General features: G+C 49.4%; 1 protein-coding gene across 1 annotated transcript; it reads right to left on the reverse strand.

Annotated features, from left to right (window-relative positions):
• Nucleotides 1–202: 202 nt before the first annotated feature.
• Nucleotides 203–9489, reverse strand: Pmvk (phosphomevalonate kinase). The gene is made up of 5 exons (XM_032897954.1): nt 9190–9489; nt 6957–7020; nt 4720–4872; nt 1927–2056; nt 203–692 (listed from the first exon to the last, which is right to left on the reverse strand). The coding sequence occupies exons 1-5, from the start codon at nt 9282–9284 to the stop codon at nt 550–552; spliced, it is 585 nt and encodes a 194-aa protein (XP_032753845.1). The 5' UTR covers nt 9285–9489; the 3' UTR covers nt 203–549.
• Nucleotides 9490–16290: the final 6801 nt, after the last annotated feature.

Genomic DNA, 16290 nt, shown 5'->3' on the forward strand with positions numbered 1-16290 from the left:
TTGTTTTGTGTCCTATTTTGAGACAGTTTCTCTGTGTAGTCCTGGCTGTCCTCAAACTCACTCTGTAGACCAGGCTGTCCTCAAACTCAGAGATCTGCCAGCCTCTGCCTTCTGGGCACTAGAATTAAAGGCTTGCACCTCTACCGCCTAGTTCCACTCCCAGTTTGTCCAAGATGTCAGGGAAATAACCAGTCTCCAGCTCTAAGCTGTGTTCCAAGGAGGTTTATTAGGATTCCAGGGCTGAAAGCTTACACACAGGGAAGCAACACCACCACAGTTCTGCAGGCCTGCCCCACCATGGGCATGGGAATGTTTCTGTCTCACGCAAAACTAATGCACCGGCCTTTGCCCTGTAAGCGTCCTCTCCAGGGAAGGCACACACACCGGAGGTTTCTTTATTTGCCATTACCCATGAGCATCCTCCTCATTCCTCTGGAAGTTTAAAGCCAGACCGTTTGTCTGTTTTCTGACCTCAGCCAGGACTGGGGACGCACATCTGGTAGAAGCAGGGTTCGCCCGGTCCATCAGTCTCTGCTCACCCCTCAAGCCTTAGCACTGAAGTTTGGCATGAATAAATTCCAGAAGGTTCTCCAACTGATCCTCCAAGCACTGTTCATCTCCGTGGTTCTCAATGACCCAGTCAAAGTCCCCAAAGTTGTCCAGGCCACATTCTGACTCAGCATCGTCTACCCCTGGGAGGAAGAATAGGAGTCAGGCCCCAGCCCCACAGACAGCAGGCATCCACCCTGTGCCTCTCCTCTGAAAACCTCCGAGAGATAGGCGTGGCCTCCCACCATGGCAGCCCCTGAAGAAATCACTCTGCTCTGGTCATCGCCTACAGAGAGAAGACTGGATCAACAACTGCAGACAACCCGAAGGGGTGTCACACTGTTTGGCAAGCCTGGCACATGCTGGACTGGAGCCTGTCGGGAGGCATATGCTGTCCTTAAGGCTGGAAGCAGGGTGAGGGTGTGGCTCCTCCCACTCTCCACGGCCTTGAGAAAGAAACCTGACCTTTGTGGGCCAAGGCGCTCATCACCAGGAGCATGGGAAGAGCAGCGTCCACGGTAGCTGTAAAGCATGGGTCTCTAAGAGGGGGCATAAGAAGCACCACACACAGGCTGGCCACGAGATACGCTGTTAGCTCTCACACTCACTAGATCTGAGTGGATCCAAGAAACAGTGACCTGGGGCAGAACAGAGGCCTGAGCCGCGCTTCAGAACTATCTGCAAAGCAGGTCCTCGGCTGGTGCCACTGAGGCCTCTGGAAAACTTCTTGTCTGGCCCCATGGCTTATCCAGGGTTTGTTTGGCTTGCTCACTGTACTGGCTGGTTTTGTGTGTCAACTTGACACAAGCTGGAGCTATCACAGAGAAAGGAGCCTCAGTTGAGGAAATGCCTCCACGAGGCCCAGCTATAAGGCATTTTCTCAATTAGTGATCAATGGGGGAGGACCTAGTTCATTGTGGGTGGTGCCGTCCCTGGGCTGGTGGTCTTGGGTTCTAAAAGAGAGCAAGCTGAAGCAAGCCAGTAAGAAACATCCCTCCATGGCCTTTGCATCAGCTCCTGCTTCCTGCCCTGCTTGAGTTCCAGTCCTGACTTCCTTTGGTGATGAACAGCAACATGGAAGTGTAAGCTGAATAAACCCTTTCCTCCCCAGCTTGATGTTTTGTGCAGGAATAGAAACCCTGACTAAGACACTCACCAACCACTGTCAGTCCCCAAAACCTAAGGGCCAAAAGAATGGGGCCTAGCCAGACAAGTCCACTGGCCTTAACAAGGCAGCCAAAGAAGATACCCTATGACCTTGACCTTCTGCCAACTCGTTCCCCTTTACAGCCTCTCACTCACTCACTCTAGGCCTAGAGCACAGGGGTGGCTGAGCTGTGTGCTGAGCCATGGGGATAACTGCTATTTGCAGCCTACCTGGTGTGAATACCCAGCCCCGTTGCTGTCGACTCTGCTCCGAGGCTACTACTCGGACAGTCTGTGTCAAAGCCCCGTAGGCCTCCTGAAACCACTGGATGTCAGACACCCTCCGTGTGTCACTCACGAGCTGCAAAGAAGAGACACAAATAGGTGACCATTAGGACAAAGTGCTATAGGGAAGGAAGGCTGGGAGGCGGGGAAGCCAGAGCAGTGGTGCAGCTCACTGAACACCTCTGAGTACTGCCACCTGCCAGACAAGGCTATCACTCAGCCGCAGTTCTAAGTTAGGAGCACTGCAAGAACTTACTATGCACTGTGCCAGGCACCGAGGATGGTGTCATACGCAAAACACACCCTTGCCCTGCTCTCTTGGCGCTGAAACACACAATAGAGCAGGAGATGCAATACAAGACACACAGTAGCTTTTCCAAATGGGACCACAGAGCAGTCTGATGAATGTCAGCCCAGACGTGGCTGAAGCATCGTTCCTCACCTCCTGATCCCTCCAATCCTGACCCTTCCTGCCTCTACTCAGAATGAAAATCATTGTCCTTCTGCCCCAGAACCAACTCATCACCTACTCGACTCCTAATGGCTCTATCCTTAAAATCCATGTAAGAGTTCTCAAGTCTCTCACAGCTCTGAGGCCAGCCTGTCACTGGCGGATAACATCGGACTGACCATCTACTGGGTCTCTCTGCTGCAGCTCTTACCTGCCCTCCCGCAGCCAGAGAAAGCCCATTACATCCTTTGTTTGGTTTTGAGACAAAGTATCACTATGTAGCCCTGGCCCGCCTCAAACTTGTTACATAGGGAAGGCTAACCTTCAACTCCTTGTCTTTGCTTCCTGTGTGTTAGAATTACAGGCCTATGCACCACATCTATAATGCCAGATGTGGGAGAGGCGTGCGTGTGCGTGTGTGTATAATTCAAAGGAGTCAGTTTTCACCTTCCACCATGTGGGCTCTGACAGTGGATGTCTTTATCCACTAAGACATCTCGCCAGCCCCGCCTGACTTTTTTATGTGGGTTCCAGGAGATCTGAACTCCAGGGCTTTATCCATTGAGCCATCTCCTGTCTCAGGTTCTTAACCCCACTCCTTCCAAGAACTATATCCAGATACTAAAACATGCTTCATCATTGGTCTACACCCTAGTAATTAAATTGCCCCTTAATTCCTAAACCATGTCTTTCCTCTTCACAGAACTTCTCAGTGACTTCTAGTCTCTTCCAAAGCCTTACACGATTTGCTCTTAACTTCCCACAGGCTACCGCAATGGCTGCTTTTCAGACATACCAGGAACAGGCCCCTCTCCAGCCCTCACATTCTGGTCCTTCTTTCTAGAAAGCTCCTTCCCTTACTAGCCTTTCAGTTCACTCCTTCACTTCCTTCCTCATGCTCCGACCTTGCCTTAAGAACCAGGCCTTTGGGCTGGAGAGATGCTCTCCCAGAGGTCCTGAGTACAGTTCCCAGCAACCACATGGTGGCTCACAACCATCTGTAATAGGATCTGATGCCCTCTTCTGGTGTGTCTGAAGATAGCTACAGTGTACTTATATACATTAAATAAATAAATAAATAAATAAATAAATCTTTAAAAAAGATTTAAGCCTTAAAGCCTTCCTATGCCTTAAAAAGAAGTCCCTAGACAGCAGGCTTTAAAGAGCATCCTTCCCGGGCCTGCCCGCACCTCCGCCTGTCTTGTTCACCCTGCCTGGCACCACCTACACTTATTTAGAACATGGCTCCCCAACTCCTAACTATAACAGGAAGTTTCTTAAAGATGAACTCTTCATTCCATTTTGTACCAGCACATCCTAAGAACCTATACAGGTGCCTGACAAAAGGAGACACTCAGAATTTACCACAAGTATGAATAAGGAAGGCCCAGTGTAGGGTGCTGTGGGCTAGTTAAGACCTGGGGAGGTGGAAGCAGGAGAATCAGGTGCTCAAGGTCCTCCTTACCACCCAGAGGTTCAAGGCCATCCTGGGTTACATGAAACCCTGTCTTAGGAGGAAGGGAAAAAAAGAGAAAGAAAGAAAAGACAATGATGTATGTCAAGGAAGGCGTCCCCGTGAAGGTGACATGAAAAGTGTCAGAGTAAATCAGGTAAAAGGGTCAGGAAAGGGCAGCCAGGCAGAAAGACACGCAAAGGCGTGGTCTGCCAGGTGTGGTGGTGCATACATTTAATTCCCGCACTTGGGAGGCAGAGGCAGGTGAATCTCTGTGAGTCTGGGGCCATCCTAGTCTACAAAGTAGGTAGCCAGGGTTATATAGTAAAACATTATCCAAAAAAAAGAAAAGAAAAGAAAGGAAGGAAGGAAGGCAGGAAGGAAGGCAGGAAGGAAAAGAAGCAAAGTCACGGGGTTGGGGATTTAGCTCAGTGGTAGAGCGCTTGCCTAGCAAGCGCAAGGCCCTGGGTTCGGTCCCCAGCTCCAAAAAAAAAAAAAAGCAAAGTCCTGGCTGCATGGTTGATGTAAGAGAAGCTGGTGGCCTCAGCTCTGTTAGGATGGAGAACACAGGAGCCCCGACATTCACAGCAAAACTAGGACTTTGCTGTGAGAGGGTGGGAGGCACCAGCACTTCTAGATCTGCCAGTGATCTATGGCTTGCTTTGAAAAAGCCACTCTGTCTCCTGTACAGAGATGACTCACAGAGGCAAGAGGCATCAGAAGAAGACTTCTGAGATGCTAGCAACGTGTGCAGAAGGTGGCAGTGAAGATGAGAGATGACCACAGGAGAGATCTGGGAAGAGCTGTTTTGTAAGCCAAGGTAGAGCCCCCTTACCCAGATAGGCTGGGACACGCCTTCCACAATCTTCCGGCAGAAGAAGCCTGGGTCAGCCTGGCGCTTCTCCTCCCCCCAACAGATCATGTCCCTCCGATAGGTCTCCTTGTAAGTGCTTGCGTCCAGAAGTTTCTGGAAGTCCAAGCCATGCTCCTGCAACACACAGTCCATCTATGACACAGTCCTTCCTAAAATGGGAAGAACCAGCCCCGCCTGGCACCTCCCTGCAGTCACTAGCCAGCTTTGAGAGTGACAAAGCGGCAAGGAGGAGAGCCCTACCAAGGGAGCACCCCAAGATACTCAAAGCTGGGAGGTCTTAAATAATTCCAAAATTGTTTGACATGTGTGGTGTCATTTTTCTCTTCTGAGAGTTTCATCCTCCCAATTATTTCTGGCTTAAACTAATCCCGAAGTGAGTTTGCAACCCCTGGGCACAGCCTTAGTCTATTGCATTCCAATAAGAAACCTTGTGTCCTTTTGCATCCACCAAAAACCCCAGAGAGATGTCTCCCCTTCCTCTCCTTCCCCACACCCAAGGTCCTCACTTGGCTGACCTAGCATTGCTTCATTTGGCTCTGGGCATTCCTAGGACCTTGCACACCTAGAGAAACCCTTAGACCGGAGGGACTACTCTGACCCCCAGGGAGCTGCTTCTGGGCCTTCCCTCCCCTTCTCCAGAGACAATGACAAGCAAAGGCCCTATCCAGAAGGCTCCAGAACAGAAAGGCATTCTCAAAAACATAACCCATAGCCAGGCGATGGTGGCTCACACCTTTAATCCCAGCACTCAGGAGGCAGAAGCAGGTGAATCCCTGTGAGTTTGAGGCCAACCTGGTCTACAAACCAGGCCAGCCAGAGATATATAGCAAAACCCTGTTTCAAAATAATAATAATAAATAATAATAATAGTAAAATAACAACCAAAACTCAAAAAAAGATGCATTTGTTTACAATAAAAATCTCTTCTCCCCTCTTCCTTCCTCTTCCTATGGCAGCCAGCACTGCAGTTCCCATGGTGTCTTTTCCAGCAGTGCAGAAACTCACATCTGGAACATCCCCCACAGCTGGAACAGTGTTCAAAGGGGGCAAACACTGTATATATGAACTGAATATAGGAGCAAATATAATAATAATTTTTTTGAGACAGGGTCTCACCCCATAACCCTGGCTAGCCTGGACTCTTTGTAGACCTGGCAGGCGTCAAATTCACAGAGACCTACCTCCCTCTGTCTTCCAAGTACTGAGATGAAATGTATGCACCACCACCTACGATTCTAATTCTCAGTCATTAGTATGGTTTGTCCCCACCAAATCTCCTATTTAGCCTTGCCCCCAATATGGTGGTATAGGGATATGGTGCCTCTGGGGGATTGTGGCTCTCAGGGAGGACTAATGAGTTTCCACTTCTGTGGGACTGGATTGGTCACCCTGAAAGTAGGTTGTTATATAAGGATCCAGGCCTCTCCCCTCAGTCCTCTTGCCCTGTGATCTTTCTTTTGTCCACTGTCCTTCCACCATAAGGCCTTTACTAGAAGCTAAGAGGATGCTAGCACCCTGGCCTTGGACCTTCACAACTGTGAGTTATATCTCTTTTCTGTACGAAAGTACCCAGTCTCAGATGTATTATACCAAAGCCAAACTGATTAGGGCATCTGCACACTGCGCTGCTTCTGCCTGTCTGACCACGCGTCTTGACAATTCATGTGACTATGCACCCGTTCATCTGCGTGCGATTGGAGGTCGGCAACCTCAGTGCTGTCCATCCACCTTGAGGTGTTTACTTTTGTTTTTGAGATAAGGTCTCCCATTGGGACCTGGACCTCACCAATTAGGCCAAGCTGGCAAGCAAGCAAACCACAGAGATCTTCCTGTCTCTGCCTCCCTGGTGCTGGGATTACAGGTGTGCAATGCCATGCCTGGCTTTTTATGTAGGTATTCAGGATAGAACCCAGGTCATGGCAAGCATTTTATCAACTGCACCATCTTCCTTCCCAGGCCCTGAGAATTCCAGGGTTGCATCAGGACAGTTGGGTTTGAGAACGGGGATTAAAGCACAGATCCTTATTAGTTACGGGGCATCAGAGCTACCAATTCAAGCACCTACAGCCCTTCCTGGACCCCTTCCTTTTCTTAGGGCCTCATCCCTAGACTCTCTTGAGCCACTGACTCAAGCAGCAGCCATTGCTCCAAGAGCAGGTTCCTCCCAGCACCCCCAGATGCCACAAGCCACCACCTACCCGAGCGTACTGCTCCTTGAGTGGACCAGAGAGCCGCAGGACAGCACAGATGTTACCTCCAAGTCTATGGGACAAGGAATCAGAACCCGGTTAACCCTGTGCTGCCGACAGTCTCCAGTGTCCAGAAGAGGAGTCCAGTGCCTCTGTTGCTCATCTCTACCTTAGGAATTCCTACTCTCGGCCTCCCCTCCCCTGATCCCCTTTGCTCGTTTATAATAATGGCATCATCTGCCCTACAATCACAAAGGATTATTGCAAAAGCCAAAGAACTATCAAGGAGCCCTGAACTAACAGCAGAATGTATTAAGTAAGTGCCACGGGAAACTCCAGGCCTGCTGAGATTCTGTTGGATCAGCTTTCTGCTGGGACTCCAAACTCATTCTCTCAGAGCCACAGAGACCTTGGTATGCATTGACCTGGTCACCGCAACATTAATAATTTGCCCTCTGAGTTACTTGGTGTACGTATAACCATTTCCTGTGTGCTATACTTGGATCCAAGCAATACCAATGTAAGTGCCAGTTTCTACCTGGCCCTGAGATGCCCAGGAGGGCACTTAAATGCCTCATGGTGAAATTGGTGCCCCCCGCCCCTGCTTTTAGAAACATTTCGTGGGGGGGGGGGAGTCAAAGGACAACTTTCATTGGTCAGTTCCCTACTTCCATTGAATCGGGCTTGACAGCCTTTGCCTGCTGAGCCGCCTCACGGCCCTGGTTCTTGTTCCAGATGAAGAAAATGAGGTTGAGTGAAGAAAGTTAACTAAAAGTAACATTGTGGGTAACAAAAACAGGGAATTAGTGGACACTGTATTCCCGGCCAAGAATCACTCTAATTCTAGTGTTGGCTCCTTTAATTCTTCTAACCATCCCATATTACACCCACTTAGCACGAGGCAGAAGTGGAATAGAACGGGTAAGACGTCTGTAGCAGGTCATGCAGTAAGCACTGGGCCGGGCCGTGAACTCCCAGCAGTCTAACCCCAGCTTCTAGGCTTCTGGGTGGTCTTCAGACTATCTGTGGAGCTAAGAGCAGGTAAAATTTACACATTGATGGTGATTATTTAGTGATAAAAGTTGGACCTCTTAGAACAACCTAACACTTGCCCCATTGGCCTTGGAGAGGAGCCTCACTGTTCTCTCTCCTCCTTCTCTGCCTTCCTAGTCCAAGTTCCTAGAAAAAAAAATGTTTCCCAGAACATCTCATCACTTAAGAAAAGTAGAAGGCTAGGGAAAAGGCGAGCCTCATAAGCCGGATGACCTTAGTTCAACCCCTAGAACCCATACTTTTTAAAAGCTGGAGGTGGGCCAGGTGTGGTGGCACAGGCCTTCAATCCCAGCACCCGCACGAAGGCTCACAACCATCTGTAACTCCAGTTCTGGGGATCATGTGCCCTCTTCTGGCCTCTTCTTGGTGTGAACACCTGCACACACAAGGCACAAACCCAAACCCATAGCATAAATACTTCTTTGAAAACAAATAACTAGAAAGGAAGGACAGAACAAGTGAAAGGTATTATTTCAAGGCAAAGCTGAATTTAAACCCTCAATTTGCTACTTTATAACCCTCACAAATTTTAACACTTTAATACTCAAAAAGTCAGCATGTTGTTGTCCACTCTGGCCTTGAACTCCTAGATGTATGAACTTTCCCTGCTGCTGGCACACACACACACACACACACACACACACACACACACACACACACACACACGCACACTGGGTTTTAGCTCCTAAGGGCCCCTGCTTCTGCATCTGTGACATGGGAATGCTAATACCACTATTTGATAAAGGGGCTATGTGAGTTAAATGAGATGATATAGACGTACAATGCCTGGCATAGAATATTCCATAAATTCCTGCTATTGCAGGGTGTTCTGGGAAGATTCTCTTTGGAACAGACACGCTCGTGGTCTTGAAAACCCCTTAGAGTCACGTTAGTCTCCTTATCTACACCAGTTACCTCCCACCAGAATCATGAAACAGGAATGGCACGTTTGAAGGTGCCTGGATGTAATAGCAATCCATGTTTCTCGATGACAGAGTTCTTCTGCAGAAGCAGTCTCCTGGTTCTTAGAGGGGCACATGTGCAGGCTGCTGTTTCACTGACCACGAGGATCTACCTTCTTCCCTGTGTTATCCTGTCCCTCCTTGCCCTCAGTGAGCTCCCTCCATCAAACCCTCCCTCCATCACTTGAGGTAGCGCCCTTCCTCGGCTTCCCTGTACCCGCCGACACCTGCTCTGCAGCCTCTCGGTCACGAAGTCCTTCCCGGATTTTCTCTTCCCGCTAAACAGCAACACCAGACGCGGGGAAGCTCCGAGCGGGGCCATGGGGCCACCAAGCTTCACCAGGCCTACAGCTGACACTTCGGACCCCTGAAATCCAGCCAGGCACGAAGTGGACTCGCCCCAGTAGGAGCAGAAGGGAGGAAGGATCCCGCCCCTTCTCCACACTACACAGCCCAGGTCGAAACCAGCGCGCAGAGAAAGGGCGCAGAAACCGGAAGGGAAAGAGCCTTGCAGCCTGGTATCTAAGAAGTCTCCCCCGCGGCACGCACTTAGAACAGTCTACGCCCGCCCAGATGTGACGTCATGGCCCCGCCTTCTCGGCTGACACCCTGAACCGAGAGGGACACCGGGTGGAAAGACTAGCCTCCCGTTCTCTTCTCCACAACCGTGCAAACATAAAGAAAAATAGTAATGTTTAAGGCATTTTCAAATCTGCCTTTTAATTTGTGCGTCATAACACCAGTTTATGTTCTAAAGCAAGTATGTGTTTGCTCGCACTAAAAATAGCTCTTTCCAAAGAAGTAACCAGACAATGACATGATAGGGTGTGTTTCCTGACGTCATAGCGAGGGAGGGGTTTATTGAACAGTATGCTATTTCACTGTCGAAAAGGTTTTGTAACTGCTGAAGCCGCCAGCCAGAACTAAGTGATCTCTAGCCGTATCCTCTCTAAAGCTTTTCAGAATCTAGGGAACATCGGTGACATTAGTAGCTTAGGTTAAGGAGCTTTGACGCCACTGTAATCAAGATTACCCAATTTCCTCCGGAGACTAACATCCAGCCAGAAGTTGAGAGACAGAATTAGGAGTGTTCTGACACCCACGTGCTGTTATCTGTAGATAGAAATTACTGTCCTGCCTTTTTCTAAGCTTATCAAAATAAACCCTGCTACCTATGACATTTCCATTGTATGACCTCTGCAAAGTCTTGTGAAAACCAAAGTGAAAACCATGAAGAAACCTCTTAGGAAAATCATTTCCCTGCATATTCCAAAGAGACTTGGAAGGGTTGGGGATTTAGCTCAGTGGTAGAGGGCTTGCCAAGCAAGCGCAAGGCCCGGGGTTCAGGCCCCAGCTCCAAAAAAAAAAAAAAGAAAAAGAAAAAAAAGAAAAAGATTCTGTCCCAAAGAGGCTTGGAGCGGAAGAGATGGCTCGGCAGTTAAGGGCATTGGCTGCTCTTGCAAGAGCACCCACTTGGCTGTCCATAGCCAACTGTAACTCCAGTTCCAGGGACCCTAAAGCCTCTGGGAATTGCATGCACAGGGTACACAGTCATATGGGCAAAACACATAAAATAAATCATTTTAAAATAAAGAGGAACGGGAGCGATCAGATCCAGAGGAACAGACTCTAGAATCACCAGAACTGCACTCATGGGCTGAGGCTGCCCCTCACTCGGTAGAGTGCTTGCCTAAGCCTGAGGGAAGCCCTAGGTTTGACGGCCAGCACTAAATAAACTGGGCTTAGTGGCAAGTGCCAGCACTGGAGGTGGAAGCAGACAAGTTCCAGGCCAGCCTGGAATACAATAAAACAGAGAAGGAAGTGAGAGACTGAGTAAACAGAGGGAAACATGGCTGTACAACAAAATGCTTTATAAACTTTAAACTCACAGCCGGCTGCTTACTTGTTTTAAGCACTGTGGTTTCACAGTCTGTAAGTCAGCACATCGTCCAGCCCATCTGGGGTCCCACTGAAAGCTGGCCCTCACCAGGCCAGTAAAGCCTATATAGGGTAAAGTCACTCTGGCCTCCTACTCACCAATCCTCACTCAAAAGAAATCAGAACCTCCACCCAGAATCCTGAACTTGCCTGAATCGAACAGTTTACCCCTCCCTTGGCCACACCCTGGAATCAAGCTTTCTTGGAATTCTAGTCCCAATCACAAAGCTTTCTAATTTATTCGCCTAAGCCAGGCAGTGGTGGCGCCCACTCTGGATTCCGGCACTCAGGAGCCAGAGGCAGGCAGAGCTCTGAGTTTGAAGTCACGTGGTGATTCACAGCCATCTGTATCTCCAGTTCCCGGAAATCTGACAGCCTCTTCTGGTCTCCACAGGCACTGCATGCATATGGTGCACAAACATATATGCAGGCAACACACACACACACACACACACACACACACACACACACACACATAAAATGAAGTAAGAAGCTGAGAGACTTGTGTCAAGGTCTAGACCACTAAGTGATGAGACCAGCTTTCTGGTTCCAAAACCAGATGTTTTCCAGTCCAGGCATGGACATCTCCAGTCCTGGACATGCCTGTCCAGCCTTCAGGGGCAGGCCCAGCCCCTTCCCTCTGCTTCTTCCCCCAAAACTGCATCCCATGCCTTCCTCGGATGCTTGAAACATATCAAGTACTATCAAAGGCAGGGCCAGGCACGATGTGGGTGGAGTCCCAAATGCCTGGTCAAGAAATGAAGGAATGAATGGTGCTCCACAGGGGAGACTAGGAGGACAGGACTGTCCCCCTAAGGTTAGAGGGGACCTCTATGGATGGATATACCCAAGACTAGGTCTGTGCAATCCGAAACCCAATTGCTCAAGGTCCTGGGGCAGCTCCTTGAGGCACCTCCTTCCCTGCCTCCCTCCCATTCCCATCCTGAGCAAGTCCCCACCCACCTTCAGCCCGACCTGCTGCTGCCACCCTGTGGTCACAACCACTCTTCTCTGCAAAGAGCTATCTGTAAGGAACAAGAACCAGGAGGAGCCTGACCTGTGATGCATACTCCTCCGGACTTCAATTCAGAGCCCAAACTCAAAGGCCAATGTGTGTATGTGTGTGTGTGTGTGTGTGTGTGTGTGTGTGTGTGTGTGTGTGTGTGTGTGTGTGTGTGTGTGTGTGTGTGCGTGTGTGTGTGCGTGTGTGCGTGCGTGCGTGCGTGCGTGCGTGCGTGCGTGCGTGCGTGCGTGCGTGCGTGCATGCATGCATGTGTGTGCGCGCGCGTGTGTGTGTGTGCTGCTGCTGCCCTGGGCTCCTGGCCTAACTCTGTCCTAGCAAACTTTGGGAGCCTGCACAAGTTGATATTCTCTGGGCCTTTCTCTACCTCTGAAATGATGCTCAGAAGACTGTTCCAGAGCTGACCGCCTAACCACAAGCCAGAGCCACTGAGATGGAAGCTGGTAGACAGGGAAAATGGTTTCCCTAACCAAGGGCCCAAGGAGCAGAGGTTGAAGCTTCTTTTGTTTCTTCTCCAAGGGGCAAGTGACACACATAGATCCAGGGAGTCAGAGAGAGCATAGTAGGACTGAATGAAGCTCAGGGGAATTTCTAGCCCTGAGCCAAGTAAGTCAAGGCTCTGGGTTCTTGCCCAGGCCCTTGCAAAATAACAGTAATAACTTCACAGTGTAAATTCAGATCTGACTGACTGCTCGACTCTGTGAGAGATGGAGAGGCCACGGTCCCCTGTGGTCCACACACTGCCTGGGCCATTGCTCACCTCTCTCTCTCTCTCTCTCTCTCTCTCTCTCTCTCTCTCTCTCTCTCTCTCTGTGTGTGTGTGTGTGTGTGTGTGTTCATGTACATGCACGTGTGTATATGTGTTTCTTCCCCTGTTAAAATAGTCCTGAGTTCCATTACCAGCCACCAACATTCTGTAACTCCAACATCTGACACTCTCACACAAACATCCATGCTGGGAAAACACCAGTACACATAAAATAAAAATAATTAAAAGAAAAAAAAAGGAAAGAGAGGGGGGAAGAATAAGGGAAGGAGAGAGGAAGAAAGGAGCCTAGTGTGCCACACATGCTTGGAATCCTGGCTCTCGGAGGCTGAGGCAGTCGGATCAGGTCAGCTTTAGCTATACAGTGAGTTCAAAGCTAGGCGATTCTAGGAGAGCCTGACTCAAAAACAGCAGGGCACGGTGGTGCATCCCTTTAATCCCAGCACTCACTTGAGGCAGAGGCAAGCAGGTCTCAAGCAGATTTCTGTGAGTCCAAGGCCAGCCTGATCTACATAGTGAGTTCCAGGACAGCCAAGATTACATAGTGAGACCTACATAGTCTCACCGTCCACCCATCCTAACCACACCCCCCCCCAAAAAAAAAAAGAAAAGAAAGAACTGATGCAAAAGAAAATGTTCTGAGCATGTGCAAGGGTTTTCCTTGTTATTCCCTAAACAATACAGTGTAACAAACACTTAGCGTTTAGATCGATCACATTGGGTAGCACCATCAGTAATCAGGAGATGTTCCAGTTGCACAGGAGGCTCTGTGTGGGGCATATACCAGCGCCATGCCCTTTTTGTTTTTGTTTTTTTGTTTTGTTTTGTTTTTATTATATATGAGTACATTGTAGCTGTCTTCAGACACACCAGAAGAGGGCATCAGATCTCATTACAGATGGTTGTGAGCCACCATGTGGTTGCTGGGATTTGAACTCAGGACCTCGGGAAGAGCAGTGCTCTTAACCACTGAGCCATCTCTCCAGCCCGCCATGCCCTTTTATATAGGGGACTAGAGCATCAACCATGGGTAAGCATCCACGAATGACCGTACTCCACCACTTGAAGAGCCCCGTCATGGATCTCACAGTGACTCACTAAAAGGGGGCACTGCCACTTCTAACTTGCATGAGAGTCTGGCTGAGTCCTAAGGGAGTCTGGACATCTTACCCAGGGCCTGTAGGTGATCAAGTTGGAAACCTGACACACTAGGTTTTCCAACCCCAAACTTACTCAGCCAAAGTTCTAGTTAGGTCTCCTGGGCCGGACACTGATAGAAAAGGAAGCCATCCCAGGGTGCCGGGCCAGCAGACTCAGAAGTCTAAGTGGGATTCTGTGGCTCAGGCAGATCCGAGATGAAGCAGCAAAGCGGGGAGAGACCTGGTGTGTCTGGATTCAGGACATCACTGCACTGAAATGGAGAAGCACCAAGGCCCTTGGTGTAAGCATGTGAAGGGACCAGACACATCTGTGACCTAGAACAGGGATGACTATAAAGAGCTTCTGGGCTGGGATTTAGCTCAGCGGTAGAGCGCCACCTAGGAAGCGCAAGGCCCTGTTCGGTCCCCAGCTCCGAAAAAAAACAAAAAAAAAAAAAAAAAAAAAGAGCTTCTGCACCTGGGTGCCTTTGAGAGGTTACCATGGCAACACCTAGCTAGTCCTGAGGTCTGTCCTTGGGCCCAGCAGAGGAGACTGGGAGCATGGAGGGGGTCAGGGGATGACAGGCATAGGCTGATGGTAAAAGGCTGGGTTGAGGCCATGTGGAGCCATGTGGAAAAGTTGTGGCCCCTGGGAAAGCAGTTTTGGCTGGCTAAATGAAAAAATGTTTTCCACTTAAAAGTAGAAGGCCCCGAAGAGGATGTGGCGGTACAGGACTGTAGTTCCAACCCCACAGGCCCCAGAGGAGGAGGATTGAAAGTCTGAGGCCAGCCAAGGATATACAGTAATATCCTGTCTCTAGATAAAAACGGCAAGAGGTGCCATTGGGCAATAATGCTAAGGAGTCCCGCGTCTGATGCTAAAAAGAAGGGGAGGGGTAAGGAGGGGAGAAAGAGAAACAAGACAGGAGATGGGAGAGAGAAGTATAGGTGAGGGAAGAGAAGGGGTAGGGGAGAGGTGGGGGAGGAGGAGGAGGAGACATCGGAGAGGAGAGGCCCGACTACCCTCAACTCCAGTGACACTCTCACAAAGCTCCCAGGGACACTCTAAGAGCAGCAGCCCCCAGAGAGAGGCTAGAAAGCCAAACCAAACAACAAGAACTTCAACTAGAAAAGCCCCAGCACAGACCCTAAGGAGCCAACGGGGACCAGCGGCAGCACCCAGCACCTCCGCTCCCAGGATCACTCTGTCCTGCAGTGCTGTCAAGGTTCTCAGGCACCGTGGGAAGGGAGCAGAGACACTGCCTCCAGCCCTTCTAAACACTTCATCCCACACACTGGACCCATAGTCAGGGGAGCGTCTGTGGTCACTCTTCAGTGTTACTGTCGGTCGTGAGGGTGACAGAGAGAGGGGCTTCAGAGCCATGGTCGGGGTGAGGCCCTCCCCATGGGTCCCAATGTACCTGGTTCCCTGGCCTTCCCCAGCAAGCCCCTTGGGTTAATGGCTCACCCATCTTTCCTAGCTTGGCAGTCACAGACCCTGCAGTTCAGCCTATAAAGTCTTGAATGTGTAAGAAGGGGAAGGGGCTAGAAGGACCCTGAGACTCCAAAACTTATTATCCACCAGAAACGAGCCCTTGACATGGAAACCAGAGGTCAGAGAGTCACATACCAACCCCCTCTAGGAAACCAAGGCAGGCCTGTGTTCTCCCCGTCTCCAGGCCCAGCACCCTGACAGACTGCCAACCTGCCTGCCTCTGGCCTTGAGCTCTCTCCCAACCACCAAGGTCACCACAGCTGTGTAAGCAGGACAATCTTTGAGGACCTTCTATGGAACAGCAAAAACAGGGTTAAACCTGCCTTACTTCTGAGGGTCACCGGTCCAGAGAGTCATGAAATACAATTGTCTTTTTTTTTTTTAATTGCCTTTTTTTTTTTTAAGATTTATTTATTGATTTTATGTACATGAGTACACTGTAGCTGTCTTCAGACACACCAGAAGAGGGCATCACATCTCATTACAGATGGTTGTGAGCCACCATGTGGTCTCTGGGAATTGAACTCAGGACCTCTGGAAGAGCAGTCAGTGCTCTCAACCGCTGGGCCATCTCTCCAGCCCACAACTGTCTTTCTAAAACAGAAGGCTTCTTCCTGAAGCCCCCAGCCTACAGCACTAACCTGTGTAAGGTAACGTTCCTTAAGTCTAACCAGAGCTCCTCCGGCTGCAGAGTCTGTGCATATTAAAGGATCTACAGTCCTAGGGCCTCACTGGCTCTGTCTGATACACAATAGACTTTTTTAAAAAAAAAAAATGTAATGGGTGTTTTTGGGTTTTTTTTGTTTGTTTAGGGGTTTTTTTTTTTTGTTGTTTTTTTTTTTTTAATATTCCTTTGTAGTTTGTTTTTTTTTTGCAATTACTTACTTCTTTAGTAGTTGTAATATTTTTAGTGTTTGTTTTAGTTTGTTTGTTTTTTTTTTTTTTTGGTTTTTGGTTTTTGGTTTTTTT

Source organism: Rattus rattus, chromosome 3 (genome assembly GCF_011064425.1).
Source record: "Rattus rattus isolate New Zealand chromosome 3, Rrattus_CSIRO_v1, whole genome shotgun sequence".
In the NCBI taxonomy this organism is placed as follows: Eukaryota; Metazoa; Chordata; class Mammalia; order Rodentia; family Muridae; genus Rattus; species Rattus rattus.